We start from the raw sequence: 20366 nt of genomic DNA on the forward strand, positions 1-20366 counted from the left end.
CCCCCTCATGGGGTCGTAGGATGATTTATTTTGGGAGGGGGGGTCGCGGAGATATATACAAATTGTCATGTATATAATCTTTGGTATGAATGCTTTTTCTGACAAAATAAGGAATATCTGAACTCTGAAGTGTAAACCCCATGATTTTTTTATCATGTGAAATTGCCTGAGAAGGGAAACTATAACTAATAATCATTATTTGGTCTAAATATTATCTATGTATGTCTACGTAAGTCTATGTATGTCTACGTGTGTCTAGGTGTGTCTACGTATGTTTATGTACATTATGTCTGTGTATGTCTATATATGTCTATGCATGTCTATTTATGTCTGTGTATCTCTATATATGTATGTCTGTGTATCTCTATATATGTCTGTGTATCTCTATATATGTCTGTGTATCTCTATATATGTCTGTGTATCTCTATATATGTCTATGTATGTCTGTGTATGTCTATGTATGGCCATGTTTCCGTTGTGAAACGGCATTCCTCTGTCTTTAGGGGTCGCTCATGAAACATTTTGAGAACCCCTGGTCTAGCTCTTCTGCCCCCTTAGCGACTATTTTGTGTTTTTTTGCCTATATTTTTTTGTGTTTCTGTGTACAACGATGGCTGTGTTGATTATTATGTCATGAAATTGTGTCCGTTTGCTTATTTTCCATATATTCACAGAATTTGAAAAGATTAGATTTTGAAACCCTCTAACACAAAAGTTAACAATATTAGCTTTCAAACCGTAAAGTGGTTTATTTCTTGCCATTAGGGGGTTAGGGTTAGGGTTAGGTGTACCCAGACAGAAAGATTAGGAGAAGGTAAAATCTCATCCCTGTGCCCGTGCCCACCCCAACACTTGCTCAACAGTCCCCTAACCTAACCCTAACCCCAACCCCAACCCTAACCCTAACCCTAACCCCAACCCTAACCCCAACCCAAACCCTAACCATAACCCTACAAATGGAAATATTTGGAATCTTTGATAGATATGTTGAGTTAGGTTCATAGTGGTATTCATAAAAAAATAATTGGAACGAAATATTACAAATTAAGTTTTTTATGACCTTGAACGTGATGCAATCTTTTCATGCACTAACGTGACAACTCTGTCAGTTACTTAACAAGGCACAAGGGCTAGACGAACCCCTGTTGGTGCTACATAGAACCAAGGTTCCCCATGATTACAGCCTATAGAACCTCCGAAGAGCCATATCTCTAGTGTGCATCTGTATAGTGTCTCTCTTACACTCAGTTGCAGGGTCAATTGATAATAATAATAATATTCTGCCTCTTTCATCATCTACCCTATAGGCCCTTCAAACCGTGTCCCGCCTATCATTCGCCAAGGCCCGGCCAATCAGACGGTACCTGTGGGGTCAACGGTCCAACTGCAGTGTCACGCCATTGGTGGAGCCTCACTTAGGATTTCATGGGAGAAGGACGGAGAGAGAATTCTGGGAGACAAGCCCCGGATGACATTGATGGAGAATGGGACATTGCGGATCGCTACTGTAAAGGTGTGTGTGTGTGTGTGTGTGTGTGTGTGTGTGTGTGTGTGTGTGTGTGTGTGTGTGTGTGTGTGTGTGTGTGTGTGTGTGTGTGTGTGTGTGTGTGTGTGTGTGTGTGTGTGTGTGTGTGTGTGTGTGTGTGTGTGTGTGTGTGTGTGAGATTCCGCGTCGGCAGCACAGAGCTGCCGCTGGCTGAACGCCAATGTTGTTTTTGTAAAAAAAAACGTAAACAACCGCACCTGTCGTAACTGCCATCGTTAATGTAGTGATGTGCAAGATGATTTTGTGGAGAACAGTCTGGACAATGTTCCTGATTTCGGCAATCGAAGTTGCTTATTCTGCCGCCCATGCACCTTGTACCTGACTGTTCTTCATCATTTTCTGATTGCACTCGCATTGATTATGTCCTTTGTATGAGGCTTCCTTGTACTTCTGTTTATGTGGACATAAATAAACATTACAATTGTGTGTGTGTGTGTGTGTGTGTGTGTGTGTGTGTGTGTGTGTGTGTGTGTGTGTGTGTGTGTGTGTGTGTGTGTGTGTGTGTGTGTGTGTGTGTGTGTGTGTGTGTGTGTGTGTGTGTGTGTGTGCGTGTGTGTGTGTGTGTGTGTGTGTGTGTGTGTGTGTGTGTGTGTGTGTGTGTGTTAATCAGGGCCGGACCTAGGCAATGTCAAAAGATATTTTTTTTGTTTAAATTACAATTTTTAATAGTTTTAGCTGGGCGCAGTTTTTGCCACCCCCCTCTGGGTGGCGCTCTAGGCAACCGCCTATGTCACCTATAGGAAGCTCCGCCCCTGGTGTTAATCATCCACGTAGTGTAGTGTGTAGGTATTGAGAAGGACACAGATAGGAGTGTGATTTAATACTTTAGTGGATAAATGAGCGGAGAACTGTCATCCATCATGTTCTCGTTGTACGGTTCTCTCTCTACAGGAACGCTCTCCGCGGCCCAGATGGCAGAGGCTCTACGTTCCTTATCCGTTATATTATATCCATCCGATTTTTATAATCAAGGTGAAGCTGAATTTTAAAAAGCAATCTCTCTCTGGCGGCGCATATCTCCATGCAGCACGATGATGTGCCCATGCAGTGTGTAATTGTAATGTTAATGAGGGTGCTTGTTTGTGAATGCTAATGCCTTCTGCTGTGACGAGAGAGAGCAGCCAGTGGCCTCTTTGTGCTCCTCTCCGCCTCACCTGGAAGGTTAGCGAGTGCACGGATAGCGGCGCAAAGGGGCATCATCTGCGGTAATTGACTATTGCCTATATAGGCGATTAATGATCGAGCGGATTTTTTATTAAACCTCCCGCGTGCCGCCCGGGGGGCCTGGTGTCTGCGTTCCCCTCGCTTCCCCCTCGTGGCCCTTTTTCTTCTCTCCGACACGCTGTGTGTGTGTGTGCCGCTCGGCGAGTGTTATGGCTCGGGCCGGTGGGGGGGGGGGGGGGGGGGGGGCGAACAGAAGAAATGCATTAAGCACAGAGTCGAGAGGAGGAGGAAAAAGAGGGAGATGACGAATGGGGCACTAAAAATATCCCCCCCCCCACCAAAGCCCCCCTCCCGTTGTCAATATTTCAGCAGCAGTGTTAAGAGTCGTCTAGAGAAAGTTCACCTGCCCACATGCTGGCCGCGCGTCTGTCAGCCAGAGGTCAGCACTGCAGTGAATGATCTCATATATGGTCTGATGATGGGGGGGGGGGGGGGGGGTACGACTGGCTTCTTGCCAGACCAGGGTTAGTGGGCTAACACCATTAGCGCCAGTGAAGCATGTGGGCGAACAGGGCTCAGTGTAGATAAAGGCCAGGTAGAGAGCGCGGAGGACAGTGAAGCTGGTACATGGCACGGTGGTGCAGTGGTCAGTGCCGTTTGCCTCGCGGGAAAAAGGTCCTGCGGGTTTCGAACCACAAGCGGGAGGTCTTTTCTGTGTGGAGTTTGCAGGGGTTTCCTCCTCCTGGTGCTCCGGTTTTCTCCCACACCATAAAAGACATGCATGCGTTCTCCCTGCCATTGCCCTTCGCCAAGGCACCGGCGTTAGACCTAGAGTTGGTCTCCCGGGAGGCTCGACTGTGTCTGCCCCCTGAATTCTTAGGATGGGTTCATAATAATAATATAATAATTAGGGCTGTCAGTTTATCGCGTTAATTAGATTAATTAATTACACAGCAAATTATCGCGTTATGAAAATTAACTCAAAATTAATTACAAAAAAAAATTTTTTTTTTTTTTTTTTTTTTATATAATATTTTTTTTGTATCTCATTCATTCCATAATAATGTAGAATACACATTTACAGACTTTTTTTATTTTTTAATATGGTCCATTTGCATGTTCTTGGTATCTGATTCTAGGGAGATCTATCTCAGGGAATGTATTCCCAGTGTCAGAAATACTGTGGGCTAGATCCACAAAGAATGGATTCCCTGGTCTGCATCCCCTTAACAATTGTGTGCCGTACTGTATTGTACCCATTCTGCAATCTGTTAATAACATTTTCATTCAATCAATCAATCTGCGCGGTGATTGATTGAATGAAAATTTTATTTTGAGTAAATTGTAATGAACCAAATGAGAATATCAATACATTTTTTTGTATCTTTGACTGTGAATAACACCATGCTCAAATTGACCAGACCTGAAAAATCTAAGCAAATTAATAGATGGAAGATGATTAAACAGAAGGTTTTGTAGATACAGTACTGAATTCTGCCATCCGGACACATGCAATTTGAAATATGATTATATAATATAGAATATCAGGCATAAAATGGTTATGCGATTAAAATGCGATTAATTAGATTAATTAATTACAAATCCTGTAATTAATTAGATTAATTTTTTTAATCGCCTGACAGCACTAATAATAATATAATAATGCAGGACCTGTCGCAGAGGTCTTTAATTGGCATGCAACGACACTCAATGTTAGCGGCACACACACACCGGAACACACACGCATGCATTGTCTGTAGGATCGCCGATGCGATACTCCTCTGCGCTTAACCCATCCCGTCGTCCTTCCCCCCCAAGGGCAGCCGGGAGTAGACGAGGGCTGTGGCGTGAGCCACGCCCGGGGACCATCCAAGTGCTCCTGCCCGTCTTGTTGTTTTTGTTCAAGTCCACAACCTGCCAAAGTCAGCCCATGTTACCCCACTTCTTAACCCTTTCACTACCACACTACAGAAGGTTAACCTTTCACAACCACACTACAGACGGTTAACCCACCACAGTCAGGACAGCCGAAACCCACCCAATCTTCTGTCGTTGACTAAAAACAATTTTTTTGTATCCACTTTTTCTCCTCTTTTTCAATTTTTCCTCCCATCCCAATTTGCCGTGCCAATTCTCCCCTCCCCTGTCTTGAACGTTGCTCGCATATGCCCCCCACTGGTCGGTTGTAGGTAGGTTGTCGGTTGTAGGCATCACATGTCCCCTCCGATACATGTGGAGGCAGCCTGTCACATCTTTTCACCTGCCAGCGCGGACTCTCATTGGCGAGGTGTAACGTGTGGGAGGCTCACACTACCCCCGCCATTTCCTGTCTCTGCTGTGCAGGCGTTCCCCAACCGACCTGTAGGAGTCGCTGTCCACAACGTCCAGATTACCACCCATCGACTTCCACCCGCTAACTCTGCCAATGAGTTAGTATGACGGCCGGCCCAAGCCGGAGGCAACGCCGACAGCCGGAGTCGAACCCGGTGTCTCTTGCGTTGGTGACGAGCGAGAGTGTGACAGGACTAGAGACTTGGACTAGTATGTCCGCTGCGCCACCCAGCCGCTTAAAAAAATACAAAATAAACAAATAAAAACACACACTTCTTCAATCAATATCTGAAATGAGAAAGTAAAAAAATAATTAAGATTTAAAAATGCTAACCTTGTACTGTCTTTCACTAGCATGCACTCTGCTACTAAGTGCATACTACTATCTACCTTGCCTATATTACTACCTACTATGCTAATATGCACTCAAGTCTAATAGCACTCAAATTCAACGCTGTTTGACGAACCCTTAGCTGCCAGAGTTGTACCCGTCCTGCTGACTTGTTGTACAGAACTTGTAAGTCGCTGGGCGGCTACGTGGCGTAGTGGGCAAGGCGCTCACCACGAAATGCTGGAGACGCTGGGCTCGTCAGTTCGAGCCCAGCGCTCCACATTTGCTTTCAGTTTAGCTGGTCGTCCGTACTAATACACATTGGCCGTATTAGGGGGTGGGAAACTGATGGGTGGGGATCGGGCGTTGTGGACAGCGACTCCTACAGGTCGGTTGGTGCGCCTGCGCAGTAGAATCAGGGAGTGTCGGGGGCAGCGTGAGCCTCCCACGCGTTACTCCTCGCCACTGAGAGATCGAGCTGCGCAGGTGAAAAGATGCGACTGCTGTTACCTCAAGTACCAGAGGGGACTTGTGCTATGTATGACTTAGTCCACATTGCAGCCGGCTTGTGGGAGGCAAGAAACAGCGTCCGTGACAGGGGAGGGTTGAATTGGATGATACGAAATTGGGATGGGAGAAAATAGAGAAAAATGGGAGAAAAAGTGGATAAAAAAAAAAAGAACTTGTAAGTCGCTTTGGATACAAATTGGATGTACATTAAATGTAAAACTAAATATGTAAATGTACTTGGCGAATAAATAGTTTAATTTACATTCACATTATAGTAATTTCCATTTTCCTATCCAGAGGGCCTTACAAACTGTGTACAGCAAGTCAGCAGGAGGGGTACACCTCCGACGGCTGAGTGATATTGTCCATCTGGCAGTGTCGAATTTCAGTGCTTCACTTTGGGTGCATAGCAGCATACTGTAGACATAGCAGCATAGTAGGTACTAGTATAGGCATAGTATCATAGTATATAGTAGGGCTGACCTCGACTAGTCGAATAGTCGACTAATCGATTGAAAAGAGCCGTAGTCGACTGCCAATCTGTCGAATGCAATTTTAGATTTTTTTTTTGCAAAAATCAAATCCTTAGTCGGGGACAGGCCTAGTACATAGTAGTAAAGACAGTAAGACATATTTTTTTCGCTTCTTAGGAGGAGTTTCCTTTCCCTTCCTATCCTTGTGATGGCCACTGCCGCTGAGTTTAGTTAATTAGGATCCCCAATTAGCTACAGCATTGCAGTAACTATTCTTCCTGTGGTCCAAAAAAGAGCGTACATTGTGACTGTGCAACACAATACTTACATCATAACATGACATTACAAGTAAACAGGTCGAAGGACTCGTACACACACACAAACACACACACAAACACACAGACAGACAGACAGACAGACAGACAGACAGACAGACAGACAGACAGACAGACAGACAGACAGACAGACAGACAGACAGACAGACAGACAGACAGACAGACAGACAGACAGACAGACAGACAGACAGACAGACAGACAGACAGACATAATACTTACATGATAATATATAACGTTACAAGTAATCAGGACAAAGGACTTGTCGCGGCTAGACGTACTGAACCCAAATGCAGAACACAGACAACGCAGACAGGTCTCGGTGTATAACCCAAAAGACGGGTGAGTTTATTTATAACGACGGTCGAGTAATCAGGCAGGTGTCGGTCATAGACGAAGGCGGTGCTCATACGGTCCAGGGCTCACGTGGCGCAGGGTAGTCAGACAAGCGAGGGGTCGTAGACGGAACCAGGTTCTCAGACAGTCCAGGGAGTAGGCGAGTAGAAGGGTAGTCAGACAGGCGGAGGTCATACGCAGAATCCTGGGGCACGAGAACAGGAAGAGGAGCCAGGTAGAGGTTGGAAAACACGAAGTTACGATCTGACAGCATGATGACATCTGAGCCAGGTCTATATAGGTGGAACAATGAGCAGGCAGGTGTCAATCAGCTGCTCCTCTGGCTCCCACACACCTGACTCCATGCCTGTAATTAGAGGAGGAGGAGAGAGAGAGAGTAGACAGGCAGTGATAGAGTGTGACAGGACTAGAGACTTAGTACACACACACACACACACACACACGCACGCACGCACGCACGCACGCACGCACGCACACACACACACACACACACACACACACACACACACACACACACACACACACACACACACACACACACACACACACACACACACACACACACACACACACACACACACACACACAATACAAGACAAGCTCCAATATACAATAATCCAATATACAATAATCAACTAACTTGAATTGAAATAGCGAAGAATACTTAACTGTACACTACTATGCCCACACATTTGTTCATACACGCCTAATTTAACAGCTAACTAAATTGATGTTGATACATAATGATGTTGTCGCAATGCATAGTCCCAATACAGAGTGTTTTACCTCGTAATTGTAACTCACTTTTACGATCACATTTTAGAGCGACGTCTATAATACAAAGTTGCATTTAATAAATACAAATTCATCGCTTCTCAGCTCGAACTTGAGGATGGCAGCGAGCGAAGCCGTGAACAAAGAGACAGTAACAGAGTGAGGAACAAGGAAGTCCGGGGGGATTCGCTCTGCTAGAAATAGTAAGAACTACATAAAAAGGATATACGGCTTCCTTCAGTGAGCCTCGGTGTATCCAAAACCCACCGTCACTAGAATCAAGAATCAAGAGATTTATTTGTCACATACATACGAGGGCATACAGTGAAATGTGGGTGGTCATGCCCGCATTGATTGTGCAAAATACAATAATAAAATAGGCATAGAAAAAAGAAAATAGGTAAGACACAAGATATGCATGGTAAAAAAAGACATGCTAAGTTCCTGAGAAACTGGTTCCTATATACACTACGATACAATATACAATTTACTATTTTAACTTTCTTTTTTTTTAAACTTAATTTTTTAGCGTTTATCACTTTTCTGGTCAAGCATGACCGACAGAAACAGGTTGAAACGGGATGTAGAGCAGGGGAAGACATTCTGAGAAATGACGGCGGGTCCGGGAATCAAACTCGTGTCCCCCAGATCCGTGACGAGCACGGTTTTCCCCGACGCAGAAATAGCACCGAGATATGCGGTGAGCTACGGGAGCTCCCCTATTTTAACTCTTTAACTCTTAAAGTATCTAACTATACTATACAGTACCTCCTTCCTTTAAAGCCTACATGGTAAATAAAATGGTAAACGGTGCTATTATACAGCGCTTTTATCCAAAGAGCTTTACAACATTCGCCCATCCACTCAGACATTCACACACCGACGGCGGAGGTTATAATTATCCGTTAGATAATTAGGGTTTCAGCCTGTCGTTGATTGTTATCAGCCTCCATCTCCGTGATGTGTCTGCGTTGTGTCGGTTTAGTTCACGGAGGCAATCGGCGACCATGCAAAGGTGCCGACCTGCTCATCGGCAGCAATTAGGGGTTGCTCAAGGACACTTTGACACGCCGCGGGAATAGAACCTTCCGATTACCAGACCACCGCTCTACCTCCTGAGCCACTGCCCCCCCCCCCCCTTCCCCCTAAAGCATTCACTCACTATACATTGTTGTTTATTTTCTTCTAGGCGACAGATTCTGGATGTATACGTGCGTGATATCTAGCACCACAGGGGAGTCCAGCTGGAACGGGATGTTGACTGTCGGAGGTACAGTACTACTACTACAGTACACACACACACACACACACACACACACACACACACACACACACACACACACACACACACACACACACACACACACACACACACACACACACACACACACACACACGCGTAACATTCTGTCACCCTTATACAACGTCTTGCATAAGGAACGACAGGCTGTTCCTCGCTGTAACTCAGAAATTCCAGATCGCAGGCTGTCGTCACTCACACTTGTTTTTCTCCGCGGCTTCGGACAAATGGCGGTTCATTACTTCGCCGCATCGAGTGACTTTGTCGGGCTGTGTGTGACTCATGTCTTACTGTTGTTGTTGTTGTTGTTGTTGCTGTTGTTGTTTTTCTTCAACAAGACGGAGGCTCACAAGTGTCGAGGGTGTCTGAGTCCATACAGCTCCCGGGGCCGCCCCAGAAGCCCGTGATCACCGAGGTGACCAGGAGCGCGGTCACCCTCACCTGGCAGTCGAATCCCCACGAAGGCGGCGCGGCCGTCACATCCTACATCATAGAGGCCTTCAGGTGAAGTGATTTCCTTAAAAATCGCTTTTTGAGTGTCAATCAAAAGGAGACATTTTCACACACACACACACACACACACGCACACACACACACACACACACACACACACACACACACGCACACACACACACACACACACACACATATATATATGATTTGACCACTGTATCCTTATCATTAGGGCCCAAGTATATTGTGTTTTTATTATAAATAGGGGGATTGGATTTTGGGCGGAGTGAAGCCTTGGGGGCTCTTGAGGGTGGTCTTCCTTATAGGTTTTGGGTCATCACCACCGTCCTCTCTTCCCCCTTCTCATCTCTCTTCTAGCATAGATGTGCGGCAAGGGGATTAGGTTTCATTAGGGCATAATTATCTTGTGTTTTATTATAATAAAAAAAAAGTGTGGATCACCTTGGACCACTGCATACAGTACCCTAAATACATCTCTGTAACATAAACGCTGATTCGGATATATCGGTAATACGCCCGTGTCGGTCGATGGTACCGGCCGGGCTCTGAGTGAGAGCCATTACAATCTTGGAGGTGACTCGTGGTGGCTGGAGGGAGAGGAGGTTCTTCTGTGATCCAAAGTGAAACAGAGCATTTGTGAAGGACTCTGAAACACACACACACACACACACACACACACACGCACACACACACACACACACACTGCAGTAGCAGCAGACAACCATAATGAGAGAGAGAGAGAGAAACATAGAGAAAGAAAGAGATAGAGAGATAGAGAGAGAGAGAGAGAGAGAGAGAGAGAGAGAGAGAGAGAGAGAGAGAGAGAGAGAGAGAGAGAGAGAGAGAGAAAGAACTGGACAATTACTCCAGTGGTCATCTCAGCAGCTCTGGACACACATGCAGCACATGCACACACACACACACACACACGCACACACACACACACACACACACACACACACACACACACACACACACACACACACACACCAGCGTTTCCGTTAGCCGGTAATTACCGGTATTTGACCGGCAAAATCTGGTGAAGTCCGACATATCTAATCTCTCCGGTCATAATGTCCGGTGAAAATAATTCCCTCTAAACACAATTAGATTATTTGAATTGTATTAAAATAGGCTAAAATTAAATAGCCTATGCGATGAACGAAACAATTACATTTGTCGTTGCTTCACCAAGCAGCCGGTCAATGACATCCTGTGTCAGCGAGCTGGCAGCTGATATATTTACGTGAAGCATGGCTTGGCAGGGTGCAGTACTCCAATTCAGCCATTGGCAATTCAGCTGTTGGGTGGGGGCGCTGCTGACACCGCTGCTCTGCTCTGTCTGCTCCTGCTCCATGCTTCACGTAAATATATCAGCTGCCAGCTCGCTGACACAGGATGTCATTGACCGGCTGCTTGGTGAAGCAACGACAAATGTAATGATTGTTTCGTTCATCGCATAGGCTATTTAATTTTAGCCTATTTTAATACAATTCAAATAATCAAATTGTGCTTAGAGGGAATTATTTTCACCGGACATTATGAGCAGCAGCACCAAGTCGTTGGGAGGTGGAGATATACATCACGGCGCAAACCCACGATAATGTTGCCGTCTCTCTGCCAAATTTCTCAGTTCTTCGCTTGATATAATTAATACAAATGTCCAATATAACGGAATTCGTTAGCTCATAAAAATGTGATTATAACAGACTGCTGTTTATTAAGGTCGGGCAGACTGCCCACCGACACCTCAAGTCGGCAGCAGCACGCAGTCTCGAGGGACTTATTTTATTTGGAATATATTAATGACTGTATATACGCAAAAGTAGTCTAGTTTTAAGTTAAAATATTATAAATGCCTTGATGTCATTCTTTATATAGGCCTATCAATTGTTTTTAAGCTCAATAAACTCTGACCGGAATTTATCCCATTTGTCCGGTAGATTGAAATCTACCGGACACTCAGACCTGCAAAAAAAAATTCTAACGGAAACCCTGACACACACACACACACACACACACACACACACACACACACAATTGAATAAGTTAGCCCATTTGCGTCCACATCCATAGCAAACAGGCCAAGGGACATAAACGTTGCAAATGCAATGAGACATGGAGAGACCTGCCTGTGACTGTGTACATACTGTACATACAGTATGGACTCAAAGGCCAACCAGGTTAAAGCACACAACCCAATTAGGCAGACAGTAACCAATAACATGTAGCATCCGCTTCACTGTGCGGCTGTCAATAATAGCAAAAGCAGCAGACACTGAACAACACTAACAAGACCCGGCTGCTTGACCCTATACTCCTAGTGAGACCAGTCGTCTGAAAGCCTCTCACCACTAAAGCCTACGTACCCTGTTATCCCCTTTCACTACCACACTATACAGAAGGTTACCTCGCTGGGAAATGGTCCACTCTCGCTCTTGACATTTGAGAAGATTCCCTCTCCAGGCTATAATCAAACCTATACGGCCTGCCTAGACCTCTAAAGTGAACACCTCTCGCAGAGGTGCTCGCAGACGGCAACACCATCGGGGGGTGTTGGTAGCAGCATTAGAGCGAACACGTCTGAGTCATTGTTAGACTGAACATGCTTGGTCTGACAGTGGAATGGTTATATAATGGATGATTAGAAAATAGATTCAGTGTCTTGCCACTTCTATTCTATCTTGTCGTGTGTGATTATATAAGTTGCACACATGGCAACCGTTCAGAATATAGGGCATGGTTTTATCTGTTCATACGGTATGGAACATGACTATCACGCGCGCGCACGCACGCACGCACACACACACACACACACTTAAGCACTGCACCCTCTCTGGGCACTAAAAGACAGTGAGTCACACTGGAGAAATGATAGATGGATAGATGGATGGATGGATGGATGGATGCAGAATACATAATGGGAGGTTTCTACATGGGAGAGAGGCCTCTCTCTGCAGCTTCACTTGGTTTTAAATAGAGATAGATGGGGAATTACTCTCCTGGTCACCCCCTTCAAACGGTTTGCTCTGAAGAACCGCCGGAGAGAAAGCAGGAGGGGGAAGAGGAGGAGGAGGAAGAGGAGGAGGAGGAGGAAGAGGAGGAGGAAGAGGAGGAGGAAGAGGAGGAGTGAGCGTTGTCTGGAGGAAGCTGTAGGAGGCTTGTTGTAGTCAGTCTGCCGTACACTGTAAAAAGAAAAACTGTATAAAAAAAAACGGTTGCCAAAAAACTTTTTACTATTACAGTAAAATACCCAAATTAAAAGTGGAAAAGCGATTAATTTACAGAAAGATTTGTTTATTTAGGTGTTTTTACATATAATTAAATGTAATTTAACATTCAAGACAATTAAGCAATGGACTAATCCTGTAAAAAAAAAAAAGAGAGAATCTTTTATTAAATCAATTCAGAGGTTACAACCTGTATTTAATGGTTAATATTTTTTATTAAAGGTAATTTACTGTATTTGTATGGCATTTACACTTAAAGTAGAAAAACAAAAGTAATCTGTAAAATAATACAGTGAATACTATTTTTCTTTTTTACAGTGTAGTCAGCCTGCTGTATCCAGAGGCAGAGAGAGAGAGAGCAGCTCACATTGTGTTTGACAGGAATCGGATTCCCAACAGCACAATCCTACAGCCGCGGTCTCCTCCTTACTGGACTGTGTACAGCTGCCCATGTGACTATAGGACTATTGACCCACGACTGACAGGCTGCTCTGTGGCCAAACCACGTCACACTGTGGCGGTACCGGGCAGCTCCCCGGTGTGAGTGGGTACATTGACTGTGTGTGTGAGTGTGAAGCAGGGCGTGGCTGGAAGCAGAACATCTGTGCTCAGCGGAAGAAAAGAAAAAACAGCACAAATATTACTGGTCCGTTGTTTTGTCTCCTAGTGGATTCTTCACATTCTTCGTTTGACAACCCATGACCGGGGGGGGGGGGGGGGGGGGGGGGGGGGGGGGTCGTCAAAGAGAAGCCGGCTATTCTCTGTCCTCGCTCCACCACAGTCAGGACGGCCGAACCCTGACCAATTTCCCGTCGTTGACTAAAAACACACTTCTTCAATCAATATCTGAAATGGAAGAAAAAAACGAATAAATAAATATAATTTAAAAAAGACTGTCAATTACCCAGTCACAGTTGTGCATGTGAATTATCTGGACAAAAGCATGGTTATCTTTGACTTCCTTTTGAGTTAGGCTTCCGACAGCCGAAAACGCCACCACCAATTTTCCACCGATGACTAAAAACACGCTAACCTTCGTACTGTCTTCTACTATCATGCACTTTGCCACTAAATAATCATCCTTGCCTATATTACTACCTACTATGCTAAAAAAATTAGGTCTTGCCTACTATGCACTCAAGTCTGTACTTAGCACCCAAGTTCAACACTGTTTGACAAACATTGTTACTCAGCTGAAAGAGTTCTACCCTTCCTGCTGACCTGTTGCACAGAACTTAGATAAAAGCGTCAGCTGAATGACAAAATGTGCAATGTAAATATAATGTTGTTTTGTGATCCCAGCCAATCGGTGGGCAGCGCCTGGCAGACGGTCGCGGACCACGTGAAGCAGGAGAAGCACAGCGTCCTCGGCCTGTTCCCCAACACGGTCTACCTGTTCATCGTCCGAGCCGTCAACTCCTACGGCCTCAGCGACCCCAGCCCCATCTCTGAGCCGGTCAGGACACAGGGTACGTGTGGAGACGGTTTATACGGCTTTTCATTTCAAACCTTTATTTTTTTTTGGATCCACTTTTTCTCCCATTTTTCAATTTTTATCCCATCCCAATTTTTGTATCATCCAATTCAACCCTCCCCTGTCTTTGAACGCTGTTTCATGCCTCCCACAAGCCGGCTGCAATGTGGACTAAGTCATACATAGCACGAGTCCCCTCCGATACTCGAGGTAGCAGCCGTCGCATCTTTTCACCTGCGCGGCTCGATCTTTTAGCGTCAGGGGTCTGGGCTTTGGAGGGGCCCCGCCCCCGTCGCTTCCTGATTCTACTGCGCAGGCGCACCAACCGACCTGTAGGAGTCGCTGTCCACAACGCCCGATCCCCACCCATCAGTTTCCCTCCGCCTAATACTGCCAATGTGTATTAGTGCGGACGACCAGCTAAACTGAAAGCAATGTGGAGAGCGGGGCTCGAACAGGGAGGCGAACCATTTCAAACCTTTATTTAAACTCCAAGGGCAACTGAGGTTTCCCGCGTTTACAGTCACGTCGAGTGTACATACAGGAAGAAGTAAAAAAAATTAAAAGGCATGTAAGATCACACATAAAATCATAACAATAAGACAATTAGGCGAGACAAAAGTAAGGAAAACAAATCAATTCAAACACGTACAACTTGATTGACAAAGGTTGGAGATCAAGGTTTTAAACTCTGCGGCAGAGGGGAGAATATCAAGCTTTAAGGACCGTTGGGAGTTCATTCCATGAGCCAGAGGGGCATCATAGCAAAATGCAGATAGACCCTGTTCAGAGGAAACTCTGAGGACCTTAAGGACCAGCCAGTCACTAGAATGGGTTCCATAGGTTCCAACATTCCATTCCAATAATGATGTAGTATAAGGAGGAGGTACCTTACCAATAAGAATGAACTTAAAAAATGAACAAATACCAGTGTTTGCTGCGCCTCTCCATGAGCGAGTACAAACCGATGCCAAGGCAACGTGGTTTGTAAAAGCGTGCTTCTCGGCCTCTGCTGTGCTTCAGATGGGAATCCTACAGAGCAAGGGGTGGACCACAGACAGGTGCAGAAGGAACTCGGGGAGGTGTCTGTTCACCTGCAGAAGCCTGTGGTTCTCTCTCCTTCCAGCGCCAAGATTTCCTGGACGGTGAGTAAAAAAAAAGAAAAAGAAAACGTCTACCGGGGGAAATATTCCAATTTGAGACTTGACCTTTCAGCATGTAATTCAGACTCTGATCTTCAAACACGAAAGTGCCGTAATTATTATCTACATTACGTGGCACAAATTGATTGTAAAACTGATAATAACACAGCCTGGTTTCCGCTGCCGAACATCAGGTGCAGGGTTGTTTGCCTCTCGTGTCTCTCCATCGTGTCTCTCTCTGCGCTGTGTCCCCAGGTGGCCCGTCCGTCTCGGTACGTCCAGGGCTACCGTCTGCTGTACAGGACGGTGGGCAGCGCCTGGTCGGTGCAGGACGTGGAGGCCACTCCGCCCGAACACGGTACCGTCTTGACGGAGCTGCACAGCGACACCGAGTACGAGGTGAAGGTCCGTCCCTACTTCAACGAGCTGCAGGGTCTCGACAGTCTCCTTGTGCTGCTGCGCACCCCTGAGGAAGGTGAGGACCGCTGGGAGAGAGCTGGGACTTTGTCCCGGCCACACGACAGTGAAGTAGGCCCGCTACACGCATCTTTAGTGAAGGCAGACTGCAGCTCTGCTTGGTATTACTATTCATAGTGAGCCAATAAATGACACTGCCTGGCCAACCCAATGTTCTATTTTTATTTATGAGAAAGAAAAGAAGTTTACAATTAAAAGGTGTTTCATCTCCTCAGATTTACTTGATTTGATTTTAATCGTGTGGAACTGGTGTACAGATTTTTTTCTAAGTTACTTAGAAGAAGTAAATCATTTTTAGTGCAGTGTCAGCTGTCATTAAAAATGTATCTGCATGTTCATTTTGGAGTAGTCGATCTATGTCAAACCCCACCCTCTTTTCTTGATCCTCCAATCAGAACTGTTGCGTCCTTCGGGACAAAAACGATGATCAAGAAAAGAGGGGGGGGGGGGGGGGGGTTGACATAGATCAATTAAAAATGTTTTATGACTGTTGACACTGCACTAAAAATAATCCTTTTATACTTTAAAAAAAATCTGGTACATTTTGTAGCTTTCTGAAACCTCACATTATTATTATTATTATTATTTTATTTTTGTGTCGCCAGTGTTAAGCAAACCCCCCCAGGCCGTGTCAGTGGTACAGCTCAGCAATAGCACCAGCATCAGCGTATCCTGGGAGCCTCCCCCGCACGAGCTGCAGAGTGGTATGATCCAAGAGTACAAGGTGAGACTACAGCCTGCAGCCACATCTGACTGGCAGAGATACGATAAGATAAGATAAGATAATATGAGTCAAGACAAGACAACACAAGATATTCCTTTATTGATCACCTTTGGGAAATTCGGGAGTCATAACATAATCTTATAAAATGTTCAGTTGTTATCACTATCGGCTCTATATAAAAAATGTCAAAGTGTTCAGTTGCTATCGCATGCACTCATCTGTGTTTCACTACACACATGGGTGCATGCTTACCAGCTGTTCGCCTCTTTTTAATGCAACATGCAACACTATTATCACCGACATCTAAGAAGGGAGATCCCCCCTTGAATTGGCCCTTCTAAGGTTTCTCTCCTCCACATTGCCTGTGGAGCATTTTTTCCTATTGTTAGGTTTTAGTGAGTTTTTCCTTACCTTCGCGTGGGGTACGTCTGGGAGTGTTGCATTTATTTTGCATTTATTTTGAGCTTATGGTATTCTTGTTTTTTCTTGACTTACTGTGTTACTATGTATTTTTTATTTTTATTTTTTTTCTTGGCTTGTTTAAAGAAGACGTGTCTCTGTTAAGCACTTTGAGCTGCACTCCGTGTATGAAAGGTGCTATATAAATGAAGATTATTATTATTATTATTATTATTATTATAACAGCATGGGGGAGGGGGGAGGGGAGGTACAGGCATGGGCAGGGTAATGGTAGAAAGACATAAATATAGGCAATACAATTTGATCTGAATATAAATATGAGAAAATATAAACAGTGTAAACAATATAATTAACTCTGAATATAAAAATATGAGAAAAATAAACAGTGTAAAACAAAGGTGCAGATGAGGGTCTGTATGCGGCCCTATCGGTTATAATTGATATAGGCAATTAAGAATTTGAATCTGAACGTATACTATGAGTAAGATTAAAAGTAAACAGTATACACAAGGTACCCTAACTGGCACGATATATGTCATACGTTGTCGTCCGTGCAGGTTCTGGTGGTTAAGAGTCAGACACACTTAAGTTGGTCAGACATTCCTAATAGTTCTCAGCTCAAATCAAATCAAATCAAATGTATTTGTAAGGCCCGACAACACACGTTAATGTCCCCATGGGCCGGACACGTCTTCTTTAAACAAGTCAAGAAGAAACATCACAATAAGTCAAGAACAAAACAAAAACACCATAAAATCAATTTATTTTTTTAATAAATGCAAAATAAATGCAACACTCCCAGACATATCCCACGCAAAGGTAAGGAAAAACTCACTAAAACCTAGCAATAGGAAAAAATGCACCACAGGCAATGTGGAGGAGAGAAACCAGAAGGGCCATTCAAGGGGGGATCTACCTTCTTAGACAGGCGAACAGTTGGTAAGCATGCACTCATGTGTGTAGTGAAACACAGTAAGTGCATGCGATAGCAACTGAACATTTTGAAAGATTAAAGATAGAGCTGATAGCGGATCTATTTGAGGCAAAGGGGCGGAGCAGAGAGGGTCCCATCCTCCCGGTCATCATCACGGGACGTCCAACTCACTGAAGGAATGCTTAGAAGTTCTGCAGCCGTGAAGTGAAGTGCAATAGCAACATACAATGCACAGGTGATGAAACCCAGACATCTCATTTAGTAATGTCAATACTGAATTGCTTGTCAAGAGCCAATCAGTTCAGTATTGACATTACGAAATGAGATGTCATGCTAATATGTCATGTTCTACAGTGGGACCTTGTGTCTGTGTGTGTGTGTGTGTGTGTGTGTGTGTGTGTGTGTGTGTGTGTGTGTGTGTGTGTGTGTGTGTGTGTGTGTGTGTGTGTGTGTGTGTGTGTGTGTGTGTGTGTGTGTGTGTGCTCGTGCACTGAGGCTGCCTCACTAAGACGTTTCTCCACGCATTTATTTAGTTCTAGCAAAAGGAATAAATCAAACCAACAATAAATAATATCATAGAGAAGAAGACAGTATATGGCATATTAATACAGTATATTCCACTATACAGTAGCTATATCCACAGCGATCGGTTTAGTTCTTATTTATTTAGTTTGCAGTGTGTAATGCGCACGATGCCTCATTGAGTCAGGACTATAAATGCAATACGTAATTGTTAATGATACAAATATTGTCATTATTATCATTATAATTATTTAATTCCACGGATGTCTGTAGTATCGGCAATCCCCAATGACTTGTCCCAGAGAAAGCTGTTGAAAACACGGGCGCACACCGGTCTGTCCGACTCACGCCTTTTCATAAATCCTACATAAATCCTACAACGAATTTACAATACGAAGCCCTTCGAGAATGCCGAATAGGACCATTTGTCTCTTTCTCTTCCTCAGTGTCTCATAGCTGGCCACGATGAGAGCACTCCTCTTAGCCAAACTCATGTACTACATGTACTTTGTACTATTTGTCTTTACTACTAAACCTATATTGATCAGAAGATAAGTCTATGGTATAATTGACAAGTCTAGATCCTCTATACCAGCCTCCTCTATAGCTGCGTCTCTGATGTTGACTTCTGACAGTCAATTAGAGATGACAGTTGTACACGGGGAAAATACAGGCGAAAAACAACCCCTTTAATCCACAATTTCTAGCTTTCAAGCGGAGGGGCACAGGCCGCCTTTGACCAGATCTGATCTTCATCCAAGCATTTCGTAATTATCACTTCATACCTGCTGTCATCACAGGCACCGTTGCAGCTGCTGAAAGCAAACCAATTTACTCATCGGATTTTCAGCGGCACATCTGTGATCTTGGGTCATCTGTCGGCTGGAACGGAGAGTTCTGATTATGTTCTCACTGTGGGGAGAACATTGACTACCAATAATTGGTCCGCAGTGCCCAGAAAATCAACAAAACATGAGTAATAAGAGTCCCTATTATTTTGTCCTGCCACCATACTGTGTCCACCTGCTACGGTTGCTTAGTAGCGTGGGTACAGGTTGTGAGTCTCCTAAGATGTGTCCTAATCTCTGTGCACTTCTGAATGCAATGTAATTGATTTGAGTGGATTGTAGCCGAAATGTGTTCTTTCTTCTGAATAGAATTGGACCCTTCTGGTCCTGGTGACCTTCAGTCATGGTGTAGTGGGGAAGGGATCATGTACTGTATAATAGAATGAATGAAAGCCTGATCACGCCTACATACTTACTGTATGAAGCACATTCTCAGGGGGCTCATACAGAACCAAGCATTTCACTGTAATGTACACCTTATATGTTACAAATAAAACAAAACTTGAAAAACTACTTCCGAAAAGGAATGTGTTTTCATCTAACCGAATGCACGGTTTATCTCTCTTCAGAATCAGAATCAGAATCAGAAAGGTCTTTATTGCCAAGTAGTTTACACACATACAAGGAATTTGATTTGGTCATTTTTGGTGCGACATTAACGGACAGACAATTACGGTAGAATAAAATAAGAAGGTAGAATAAGATAAAATGGAATATAAACAACATTTAAATAGAAGCACAATAGAATAGAATAGAATTATAAAATAAAATAGGCCAGGGCTGTACAATTGTGCACGATGTGGTGAAGTATATACACTAATTAGAATAAAAATAACAAATACAGTGGAATGGAATATTTAACTAATTCAAATCTTCTGTATGTCTTGCACACATGGAAAACTGACAATAAAGTTGACTTTGACTTTGACAACTGGGCAGTTAATGTGCAAAAAGTATGAACAGTGATGTATGAACAAGTATGAAAAGAGTTTTCCGAAAACC

The 20366-nt window shown here is 44.3% G+C and overlaps 1 protein-coding gene across 1 annotated transcript in view; it reads left to right on the forward strand.

The window, feature by feature from the left end:
* The window catches only part of LOC311225643 (roundabout homolog 2), a gene marked incomplete at both ends in the record, with an annotated part of 117249 nt that overhangs the window by 84403 nt on the left and 12480 nt on the right, over positions 1 to 20366 (forward strand). The window contains 7 exon segments of the mRNA XM_084311026.1: positions 1308 to 1521; positions 9016 to 9089; positions 9455 to 9623; positions 14126 to 14292; positions 15321 to 15442; positions 15695 to 15914; positions 16522 to 16640. Coding sequence (XP_084167152.1) covers positions 1308 to 1521; positions 9016 to 9089; positions 9455 to 9623; positions 14126 to 14292; positions 15321 to 15442; positions 15695 to 15914; positions 16522 to 16640 — 1085 coding nt within the window.

Source organism: Notolepis coatsorum (assembly GCF_963971535.1).
Source record: "Notolepis coatsorum genome assembly, chromosome: 1".
Lineage (NCBI taxonomy): Eukaryota > Metazoa > Chordata > Actinopteri > Aulopiformes > Paralepididae > Notolepis > Notolepis coatsorum.